General features: G+C 44.1%; 1 protein-coding gene across 1 annotated transcript in view; it reads left to right on the top strand.

Moving 5' to 3' along the window:
• Nucleotides 1-5,648: 5,648 nt before the first annotated feature.
• Nucleotides 5,649-12,305, top strand: part of igsf3 (immunoglobulin superfamily, member 3) — a gene marked incomplete at both ends in the record, with an annotated part of 154,375 nt that continues 147,718 nt past the window's right edge. Inside the window, one exon of the mRNA XM_080839742.1 lies at nt 5,649-5,688. Within this exon, the coding sequence (XP_080695868.1) occupies nt 5,649-5,688 (40 nt within the window). The remainder of the gene's footprint in view (nt 5,689-12,305) is intronic.

Raw genomic sequence — 12,305 nt, 5'->3', positions numbered from 1 at the left:
CTCACTTCCACGCAGAGCTAAAATTAGAACACACTGTCAGTGATTTCTAGCAAAAAAAGAGGTGACGTCGCTTTGCAAAGGCAGTGGTGACCAAGAGTGGCCTTATGGTAATCAATACGGAGAGCCTACACGTCAAGGCCTCTTGGTGATTAATGGTGTTTCATCACATGTGTTTCTCAGGTACATGATTATAGACTGAGGTGATGGTCTCTCAGAACAGAAAGACGCTTTCTCCATGGCTGAATACGGCTTCATGTAACGACACTTTGTGTTCATGACAAATCACTCAACCATCCCCTTTAACGCAGCTCAACTCAGAAGAGAGAACACGGATGAAACTAACGACTTTGTAGGAATCGATGCTTCCTTAGACGGGGATGAGACGGGGGGAATAGTCTTTCCATTTGCGAGAAATCACATGCCATGACAGGTTGGCAAGGCTTCACACTTCAATTAGTGCCTCTCTGTGAAAAGACTATAGAAATCTCCATCAGCTCTGTCTTGCTATGCTCCTCTGAGCTGTACTTCAGTTACTTGGACAAGGGTTCTTTGTTTGGTTATAGGTAGACGTTTGTTTAACAGCTGTCATGGTGTAAGCTTCTGTGACACAAGCATCTTGTCAGTCTTTTTTACACGTATTGTTTGAAGGAGATATGGGCTTCAGGCAGTGATACTGAAAAGAAAAAAGTTCCACAACCATTTAAACCACACACACCTCAAAAAAAGTGTGGCACAATCTGAAGGGAATGCAGGTTTCATGAAAGTCTTGCAGATAGTGATTCAGAATTAAATATAGTCCACAAGCAAATAGCCATATGAAATTAACAGACCCTCAGATTTTCAGTTCAGTTAATCTTAAGAGTCATGTTGCATTGGTAAGGACATTTAACATTCATGCAGTCAGCCTTCTCTCACTAATATGCCCATTATTCAAAGGCAAAACATGACAAAACTTTGCTTAATGACTAAAACAGAACAGTTTCGTCTGAAAGGCACTATGCTTGTAGTCTGAGTATGTCCTGGTAAGCAGCCATGAAGAAAACATTTGCAAAGCAGTTGCAGCTGACACATTTTGGAAAGCTTAAGTAAGATGGCTTGTTTCGTGATGGTATAAAAAGCTGTCATAAAAATAGTTGCTGTCAAAAAAACAAATATCTCGGGGACTGTTCTGGGCCTAGTAATCAGAAACTCAAATTTCTACAGGGACACACATCCCAGTCTGCCAATTTGTGTATGTGTGTATGTGTGTATGTGTGTGTGTGTGTGTTTATGTGCGTGTGTGTGTATACATTGAAGTGACAGGAAATGGAAAGATAGAAATGCATTTTTTCCATTTGAGAGAAAAACATGATTTCCATTGCATACAATTCATAGATCTTCCTCTCTCTCTCTCTCTCTCTCTCTCTCTCTCTCTCTCTCTCTCTCCCTCTCTCTCTCTCTTAAAAACAGAGATCCTGCTATATTGCAGTAAAACCCTCATTATGCCGCATTTGCTTGCTTACAATGAGTCAATAATGATGCCACAGTCTGTGTTTTATACAGCATGATGGCAATCCTCTAGCAGAGGCATGATGTTTAACACATTGTATAGCTTGACCTATAATACCGTGTTCAATACCACTCGGAACCCTGATATTTCCAACTTGCACTAAAACGCCATTTAAGCTCCAACGAATGTGCCATAACATCTGCTTCTGAAATAAACTAGTCAAAAACAATGGCAGGTCAACATGGAGTCGCAGGTTCTTGCAAGCTGTGCACATTTATAGCAATGTTTAGATTCAGGTAAAGTTGGTGTGCATCATATAAAACATCTTAATGCTCATCGAATTGGAGTTGTGTGCTCTGACAACACAGTGGCCTTGCTTCATTTTGGTAAGCTGCTGGGCTGTGCCACACTCCTATCCAGCCATGACGGCACTCCCTTTTACACCGATGTTGATTTGACCCTGTGACTACCTCCGCTGCTGGGTCGGAGGGGGATCAATGGCTCCCAATTCTGTCTTTTTACGTAAACAGCAACAACAGAAACAGCAAGGCGGAATAAGACCCAATATTTCAACCTTGAGCAAGGCTGTATAAAAATCCCAGACATGTCTCTCCCTAACACACACACACACACACACACACACTATTGATGCATTGGTGTTGGTGCTGATGTTCCTTGCTTTCCAGGTGTTTCTCAGTAGTAAAGCTTCGCTGGCCTTTGAAATCCTTGCTCTGATGTTTTCTTCGGTGTCCCCATTTAAGCTCATCTTGGAGCCCAGCTAAGGGAAGTGCTCTACATGCTCTACACTCCAGGTATCATAATTAAGAATGGCTTACCGGACGCTGAATGTTTGAGTCTAAATGTTAATAGATCCCCTGGAAACCACTAAATTAACATGTTCGAAAAAAAGGCAAGGGGCAGTAGGCACACATCGGTTCGGTGTAAATTTGCAACCCATTCATGTGTTCATGTGTGGGTGTGACAAAAAGGTTAGGAACACTGGTATCGGCTGAATCCATATCCATGTCCATGTCCAGGTGTCAATGAAAGTAACCAATAGGCTTCTATGACAAAGGTAAACATTTTAAAACCTGATTTCTATGATATCAGGTGGCAATCAAACTGCATGTCAGAACAGATAATTCTCTCAGACTAGAAATCAGTTGGCTGGCAAATTAGTTGTCCTACCTACCGTTTGTTTAGACAACATATTCTTTCCAACACATTAAAATACGCTGGAGTAACTTGTAATAAATTACACTGTCCAATGTATATTATGCACAATATGTGCCTTTATCATGTCGCCGATACTCTACTTGTTTCATTCTTTAATGTTAATCTTTTGGTTACGTTAGCGTTGATCTTTGATGAACTATGCCGAGTTATATTTGTGTAAAATGTTGTTATACCTACCTTGTAAGTCAACATGCTTTTTTAGCTTCTGTTGCTACCTCTTTTTTTTTTTTTTTTTTTTTTTTTTTTACATGTTTACAAATCTGATTACACATAAACACATTTTGAATACACATTTGCAGACTCCTACACTCATTTGCAAATGTCAGTAGAGATTATTTTACACATTTACAAATCTGATTACACACATACATTTGCAAAAAATCCTGCTAGAATAATACCCCCTCCATAACTAAAGCTATACTGGCAACCCTGCAAGCCGTCCTGGAGAGAACAGGATGATGCCTAACTACAGTACTGAGGATCATCAAGGCTCTAGCTGCTTAAGACAACCATCCCCTGTTCACTGTAATTAAAGGTGTTGTGGAGATCTAGCATTTATTTTGTGTTGTGTAATCATGTTGCCTTCATTATGTTGTTGTTGTGCCGTGGTTTTCTGTATATTTAGGCTTGTCTCAGGTTTAAAAATAATTATTCAAACAAAGTAGTTAACTAATTAATCATACCTACACAGTTTTTAATATTGCAGTCGACTCAAATTAATAGGATTATTGTGTGTTTTGACATTACAATTAGCTTCACCTCATCTAGTTGCTCACAATTAGTGTTGCTGAGTTGTCATTGATGAAATGCTGCTTTACCAGAGTGTGCATTTGTTGTGCTGTGTAAAGTGTGGTGAAGTCAGGATGTAGCATTTCATTGTAAATTGCACACATTTTCAAGAGGGTCCAAAAATATTGAGTGATCATTTTGAGGGGTCCCTGTGAATAGGTGAATTCCTTAGCATTATAAATCTTGCCCTGCTGTAGGCTCACATCGTCGTTTGATCTGACAAACCTTAATGCCCTTCTATGGAATTACATTAATCTTACTGTCAAACAATAACATGCAGGCTTACATAGCCTATCTCACAATATCAGTGACAAAACCGTTAAATCAGGACATTAGTTCGCCTGTTTTCTGATGGAATAATCCGTTTGTTTTCCGTTGTGGTGAAAGCTTCTGTTATATTTTAGCTGATATTGTATAGTTTCAAGAGCCTACTATAGGCTACTGTTGACCTCTGGCTTGATATTTAGTTTGTTCGTAAAATGTAGAAGCATATATTTCACGAGGTAAGTATTTTACAGATTTAAAGACGGCCGTTCTTGGAGGTAAGGTTAACGTTTAACGGGCACAACAATACTCACTGAATATTTAAGTAACCCACGCCTTCCACCTGCTTTGCTTTGGAAGACCCTTATTTGTGCATTCGGGCGGAGTTACCAGTCTTGTCACCTCCTAGTAGGCGGTTCTGTGGGAAGAAACAACGCCGTGGGTTCACTTTTGAATTTGAAGGAGTAGCCTACGGCGAGCGTCCTGCAAGCCAACGAGGAAATGAAATATTTGTTTGGGAATTCCGTCGGCAACACCAACGTGGGGCTTCGATCGTAGAGAAGTTTGGAAATTTGGAAACGTGTTGAGCAGACACGTCAGAGGGTGTTTAGACTACCTTGCATTTGCTGCGCACGCATTTATCAATAACCTTACTGCAGCGAAGGGGGAAAGTGTGACAACAGCGTGCTATTTGAAGGGTGCTTTACAAGGTTATAAATCGAAGGTGAACCAAACCAGAGTGTGCAACGCAGCTGAGACACTGGAGAGATTCGTGAGTCTCTATCCCCCCCCCCCCCCCCCCCCCAAACAACAGACACAGTCTACCGCGTGAGAAGCTTGCATTGTGGCCGGTGGGAGAAGAAAGTTACCGCCCATTGTCCAACGGAGTTTTTTTTTTCATGGGGCAGACTAACATCGGGCACTGACCTATTGCATTTTTACATTAGCCCGCACTCTATGCCCTGAGAGCACACTACAGCCGCTTGGATTTTATTTCGCTGTGGTTGTTCATGAAAATCATTCGGATGAATCTGCTACAGCTCAGCCCTTGGACTTTCTTGTAGGGGCTGAACATCTTTTGTCACTTTAACATCATACGATTCTTAAGAAATATCCCAACGCACATGAATTGCGTTTTATGATCGAGTTTGTCTTCAATTGTCATCCCAAAGTGGCAAGAGCGGTCGTGAAAGTGAATATGGGCTGGGCCGTCTAGCTCTCTTTGTGGGGGCATCATCTTTTATATGACAGAGGAGAGATTTCTGAAGGTGATAGCGGTGAGAAGCATCGCCCGTGGTCGCTCTCGCTGTCTGCAGCCTTAGCACCCCGAGCAAGTCACGGCTTCCTCTGCAGGATAGAGATTGTATCAATGTGTTGGATTACAAGAGCGGATTCAGTGCCTCGTGATTTAAGCCCGCTATCTGGACTCTCTGAACTGAGCTAATTTTCTCTTCGCGTAGGCTCAGACGCTTTCCTACGAACATTACGAAACCTGCGCCGTGGGTTGCAACACTCTTGGATAAAGGGAATTCTTTTTGATAACCGTAAGACACCGGGAACGTGTTGTAGCTTGGTAGCTGGATAAGTCTTGTCCTCGTATCACGACTCCTGAGGCAGCAGAACCGTATTCGAGGGTCGGATTTTCTCTGTTGTTTTGGAGACCATATTTTGGAGCATACACCGGCGTTAGGAGAACAATTAGTCTACATATTGCATACGACCTGAGGTCCAAACAGGTGTGTCCCAATTAAATCTCCAGTCGGAGCCACTGGACGAGGCTCAGTTTTTGGAAGTTGCACTGCTGCCTGCCGAAGACGGATATACAACTTTCGTTAGACTATCAATCTACGAAGGAGCGAGGAGAACCAGAATGGGCTTTCAAACCCTTGTGATAGCGTGTGTGCTTTTAGGTAAGAGGCATGTTTATTTTTACGCACCAGTTTATTTTTCAAGTCTTGCTCTCACAGTCTTTGTGTGGACATATTCACGAGTCCAAATGATTTCTTGCAAATATACTAGGCTACTGTTTGGCGACTGAATTTCCTCTTCCTTTTAACTTGTTGCTGTTTTGAGGTTATGCTTTGAATATACACGAAGGTTTGTGTCTGTATGTGTACAGTCCTTTTGCAATGCCAATGTATTCGTAGGCTACTTCACAAAAGCTTCTTTAGGTCGGTTAGATGTGCTATCCCTTGCCGACTCAATCAATAGTCAACTTAACCATCATGTAAATGTTACAAGACAACAGCCGTTTCCTTAATGGCCTGGGAAATTCTAAAGGCACATATTTAGGTGTGTGTCCTAATTATTATCCATCAGGATGTCATAGGCTACTCATAGCTTTTATTCCAGCGCTGGAAATGGCTTTCAAAGTGACACACTGACTATTCATCACCATGAACTGTTACTCGACTATGATAAACTCCCTATTACGTGGCTTTGAGGGAAGGTGGACTTGCAACAACCTACAATCCACACAAAAGCAAATACAACCATACAAGGAGTCTATCCTGTGTTTTAAATGGAACTTCCCAGACATGAACCATTGATCTCCGTGAATGAACGTATAAAAATGCCTTTGTGAATTTGGGAACGGTTTAAAGTAGCAACATGCTTCTCTTCAAAGTACTAGATTTAGACAGACTAATTAAAAAAACGGCTCCTCAGCTCCTTTTAGTTTCCCATTGCTCTAAACCCTAATGCCACACTTAGTCTGCTGTCACTGGAGCCTTTCTTTTTTGGTTAGGAAGGGGAACATGGACCATGGATTACTGAAAGATGAGTTCAGACTGGAGAGTGTCAGCTTTTTTGACTCGAGTATGCTTGAACGATAACACACGAACGTGAACGACATTGATCAATGCCAGTCGTGTCACATGGGGAACTAACCATGCAGCTGGAAACACGTAGTAATTGGGCTTGGGACGTTAGGATTTGTATTGCCTTGATGATTCATTCCACGTAGAACCTTGTTTTGATGTACATTTACAGACAGATACAGATACAACAGTCACCCTTACGAGCAATGAGTCACATCTCCGCACCTGGAAACCGTACACCTGCATGACGTCACCTGCCCGTATCCCCTACCACGATGTGCGTTGCTTAGTTGCTAAATCAGCACTGGCGCGGAGAAGGTAGTGCCGGTGTGTCAAAACAGATGTATACCCATAACAGCTGTTTTTGGGTCAAAGATTTGAGCACACCCCCTTTTTGTTTCTGTTATTGATCTATGTCGGTCATTTATCCGTGTTTATGAGTGTGAGCGTGTTTTAGGTAGGGAAAGGACAGTATTGTAAGTGGGCTTTGGCGCTGATGTAGGTTAATGTAACATGAAGCCCTGAGCTTCTTTTGTCAGATTAACCCCCCTGCTGACTGAAGCCCCCCAATCTATGTGAAATCTGGGTGATCTGTGTCAAAACGCCCCAATACCATTGTCTTAAATCAACACACACTAACACACACTAACACACACTAACACACACACACACACACACACACACACACACACACACACACACACACACACACACACACTCTCTGTCACAATAAATCCCCAGTAAAGCTGTAAATCACCAGTTATCACAATCTGTAAATAACACTGACACACAGACACACACATGCTTGCATGCAGAAAACTCTTTTATGACGGTTAAAGATTCAGGTTTAAAGTTTTGCCTATGAATTTACATATCATTTTACTCATCACACACGTACACACAGTCATCTTCCCTTTCTCCCTCTCTCTTTCTCCTCCCTAACAAACAACAGATGGGCCTTCTTTCCTGGACAAGAGGCATGTTAGTTATGCTGGGGGGGGGGCAGATTGGGGTGAGAAGGGAGCTTTGCCCACTGTTGGCTTTCATGGCGTCCGCAGGATTTGTCATCTGTTCGTCCGTCCTACCCTTTCATCTCCGTTCTTTGTAGCCCAACAGCTTCTCTCAGGCCAGCGTTTTTTCTTTTTTTTCATTCTTAAACGAAATCTCTACCATTACGTATCACTGACATGCTAATTTGTGGTCCTGCATGGCCTAAGGCTTTGCCTGTTGTGGTCAGCTGGATTACAGACACCGAATGCATTGCCATGATGACACAGGAGGGTTTTAATCACAGACACACACACACACACACACACACACATGCACACACGCACGCAGGCACAGTACACATTTCCAGGAAAATGTGCCCCTAGGCACCACAATGAAGAAAGACCAGTGAGGTTGCGAGTCAAATTACAAGGCAATCCCCTATGGAGCTGCCACTGAAGGAACATTAACTAGCTGAGCACCATAAGATCACAGGCTTTGCTCTGGAGGAGGAAGTGGGAACTAATACCTGTCTGATAGGCAAGGTAGTGAGATGATATTAAGGGAGAGAGAAAGAGAGAGATAGAAACAAAGGACAAAAACAACATGACAGGGCAGATAAGATCCTTGGTTCACAGCTGGTGGCAAAAGCATATTTTATTTATTTGTTTGTATCTTTTCTCCCCTTCTCTCCTTCCCCTCTCCCACCCCTCCTCCTGTTGCCCAAATCTGCTTGTGTAAACAGCGGGACGGGGCACAAAGGCTCCCCTCATTTGCACATGGCTTAAAGGCCAATAGACATGAAGAAGAAGCCTCAAAGGAGATGAGTTTTTTTGTTTGTTAAGGTACTCGTAAGAGATTGGCTTTTAGAGAAACGGAGCGGAGAGAATGGGAGATGGAGGGATGGAGGGAGAGAGAGACGAAGCGACAGAGAGAGAGTGACGGAGAACAGGAGAGACGCAAAGCACAGATGATTTCATGCCAGCGGTATAATGCCTGAAGCCTTTATTAATATCCCCCCTCAGACACACGCACACACACACACACACACACTCACTGCCACCTACCCACCCACCCACCCAGAGTCTCCCACTGACTGAAGCACCTTTATCCCTGGCTTAAGATACCCCCCCCCCCCTCCAACACACACACACACACACACGTACACCCACACGTACACCCACACACACCCACGCTGGGTTTAATAAAGGCTGTCTGGGAGAAGCTCCATCAGGGCTGACTGTGGAGCGCTGTAATGACATTCTCTTGCATTAGCACCAGCACCTCATTTAGCACGGCTGTAGCTCTTCAGTGTTCTTCAGGCCCTCCAACATCCCATAATCCTTTGCTGGGCCGGCGGGGGCGGGTGGGGGGGGTGATAGCCAAGGATGATCTTTCTTTTTTACGAGAGTGTGAATTGGGTCATCAAACGGCAATGGACCGGCAGTTTGCATATGCTTAGCGGACAGTCTCAGACCAATTGGGGACTAGTAATTCTTAACCTAATTTGTTTTCAGGTCGTTAGCCTGTTCGTTCGGACCGGTGTTAGTGTGTCTAATGATGTGTGTTGGTGTGTAGGCTACTTGGTTTGTGTGTTCTATGTAGTTCTAGGTTCATCAGAGTACACCACTGGTCTGCCTCACCAAAACGTACTGTATGAGGGATGTGCTTGTGTCTTAAGGAGTTAGCAGCAAGTTCATTTCTGTTTATGGATTATGCTGAGGTGTGTGTGTGTGTGTGTGTGTGTGTGTGTGTGTGTGTGTGTGTGTGTGTGTGGGAGCAAACTGTTAGTTTAGCAGTTAGTTTATTGCTGTTCCTGAATCACGCTGGGTTAATGTGCGTGTGTGTGTGTGTGTGTGTGTGTGTGTGTGTGTGTGTGACTGAGTGAGCTGTTAGCAGTTAGCAGTTAGTTCATAGTCATTCCCGGATCATGCTGAGCTGTGAACACACAACACAGGCAGACAGTTCTGTCCAGAGGGTCTTTTTGCAGATTAGTCAAATTTTTGCACAACGGCGTGTGGAATGCCAGCACTGTGTTAGGTGCTCTCTCTGGGTCTCTCTCATGTTCTTTCTCTCTCTCACACACACACACACACACACGTATATATACCCACACACATACACGCACACACTCTCTCTCTCCCTCCTTTTACCTTCTCTCTGTCTCTCCATCTCTCACCCATCAAACCCTGGCTTTGGACCAGTACGTGAAAATAATCTCTTGCCTGTCTGTTTGTGAAGGACCTGTACATTTATTTTATTTTTATTTATGCCTTTTCATAATTGCCAGCACATTAGGCAAACATTACAAGACTGTCGTGTGTGCTTGTGTGTGTGTCTGTGGATTCTCAGCTGTTTGACTTCCAGACAACCTTAGCCTTGGACCCGTGCAGACATATTTAGACTGAGCCCACAGGACTCCAGACAGCGCCATACACACTCACACACTATCGGTCATGTCAGTCTGTGTATATCTGCACGCATTCATGCCATTCTTCTGATGTGTGTGTGTTTATGTGTGTGTGTGTGTGTGTGTGTGTGTGTGTGTGTGTGTGCGCGTGCATTTCCCATTACCATTTGAGTTTGTTCTATCGGCTGAAGTGCATCTGTTTGCATTCAGTGCATTTTGCAAGAGAAGCACAATGATTGCGTGTGCAGTTTACATGTGGTTTATGCCTTGTGGGCTTCTTCAAGACAGTGTATGCTGTGTGTGTGTGTGTGTTAGTGTCCGTGTTGGCTTTCTGTGTGTGTGTGTGTGTGTGTGTGTGTGTGTGTGTGTGTGTGGTGGAGGTTTAAATTGGTGTAGCTGTGGACATTCACGTGTGTGTGTATTCTTTGCTTGATAACACAGTGTGTTTAATGTTTTGTGTGCACCGGCATTTTGTGTATGTGCTTGTAAGTGCCAAAGTCTTTTATGTGTGTCAAGTCTTTTATGTCTTTGTTTTTGTGTGTGTGTGTGTGAGAGATCGAGTTTATTTATTTTTAAGCTTCCCATAAGGGCTGTGTGTTTTTGCCTGTGTTTACCCCTTTCCATAAGGGGCTGTTTTGCACTTGCTAAGATGGATGCTTAGGGGGTGTCATACTGTCTTTGTTTAGTTCGTGAGTGGTTCAAACGCACTTGGGAGGAGCGGAAAAAAACCTATAACAAACTTTTGGCATAGTCAGTTGGTAGACCAGATCAATAGGATAACCTCCAGGAAAGTTTCCATAAACCCTGTTTGCGTGTGTGTGTGTGTGTGTGTGTGTGTGTGTTTGTTTTCCGTGTAAATTAAAGGTCAGACCTTTTCTGGGAGATCGTTTGAAAAGGAAATGTTTCCTGTTTCATCATCACACTGAACTGCGTCCCCCCCCCCCATTTCCCCCTCTCCCTTACGCTCCCTCATCATTTGCTGCTGGGCCTTATCGTTCCGTAGGGGAGGACTCCTCCTGTACCGCCGTCATACACTGATTCAGTCCATTGCGCTCCCATACCAGTTCAAACAGGTAGCTTCCTCCATCACTGCAAATCTGAGAAGAGGAGGGAAACCCATCGTTAGGCCATCACCGGTGTGTATGCGCGGTCATCAGTGGGGGGTAATGTTGCAAGACCTTTGCCTCGTGTGCTGGAGGAAATGTATTGCCTTATTAGCTACTTGATTAGAACATGCCCCGGTTTCTCCCCTGTTGGACAACATGTCAGGCGCTTCTAGATGTAGCCTGCCAGCGAGGCTCGCTTTTCAGCCCACCTGCTTTGTTTATGACTAACCAGTCGGTGAGGTCATTTTATTTCGAGTGGGAGGAGGAGGTCAGGCGGAATGTTCCTTTGAACAGAGATGTCACCCTTTGAATTGCAGGCCGTCACAATGCATGACCGTTGATCTCTCTTTGTGCGTGTCTGTCTATGTGCGCACCGGCTTTTTTGAAATGGCAGTTGTCTGAGTGTTTGAAGTAACAACATAAGGTTTGTGTGCGTGTGTGTGTGCGCACGCATGTGTGTATGTGTATGTGTGTGTGTGTGTGTGTGTGTGTGTGTGTGTGTGTGTGTGTGTGTTTCTGTGTGTGTGTACGTGCGTGTGCATGTGTCTCTCCATGTCTGTTTTTCGTGTGTGTTTGCCTGAGGGCCTGCTCACTCTCTGATTAGATCTTAACTAGTTAAAAGCCCAGCTACTGGTTTTTCTGTAGATAACTGCCATTTCACCTAGCCTGTGGGCATCTCGGGGAACTTCCCCTAACCACGCTCCGACCAAGGCTTTGGACCGTTGCCTGCGGCAGTTTAAGGTCGGAGAAAAGCATTAGCTGGAGCCAAAAAAACCTACAGTTAAAAAAAATAAAAAAAAACATTCAAAAATGTCCTGTGACGCATTGCTATCAGCACCGGGCGCTAATGAGAATGATTGGCATTAGGGCACTCAGATGGTTTTCCTCATTTGTACAGCTGACGCATGCATTCATGTGATGAGTTATTGGACACAGGATTCTTAACTGGCATCTGGTGGCAATGGTAGTCCCTCTCCACTTGACTCCTAGAGTGCTGGTCAAGTCAAATGCCTGCCTAAGGATGGTCTTTCCGGAGAACGCCTGGTATGTGCATTTGTCAGGGCGTCGCTACACTAGAAAGGCTGCCCATCGAACAGCTGAGTACACACACCCCTAATGTAGCCTGCTCGTCTCCTTTCACACACCTCAAACACACACCACTCTTCAAACACCCCCCCCCCCCCCCTCCCCACACACACACCCAC

Source organism: Sprattus sprattus (genome assembly GCF_963457725.1).
Source record: "Sprattus sprattus genome assembly, chromosome: 5".
NCBI classification, from domain to species: domain Eukaryota; kingdom Metazoa; phylum Chordata; class Actinopteri; order Clupeiformes; family Clupeidae; genus Sprattus; species Sprattus sprattus.
The sequence above is the reverse complement of the archived record's forward strand: the minus strand, read 5'-3'. Positions and strand labels throughout refer to the sequence as shown.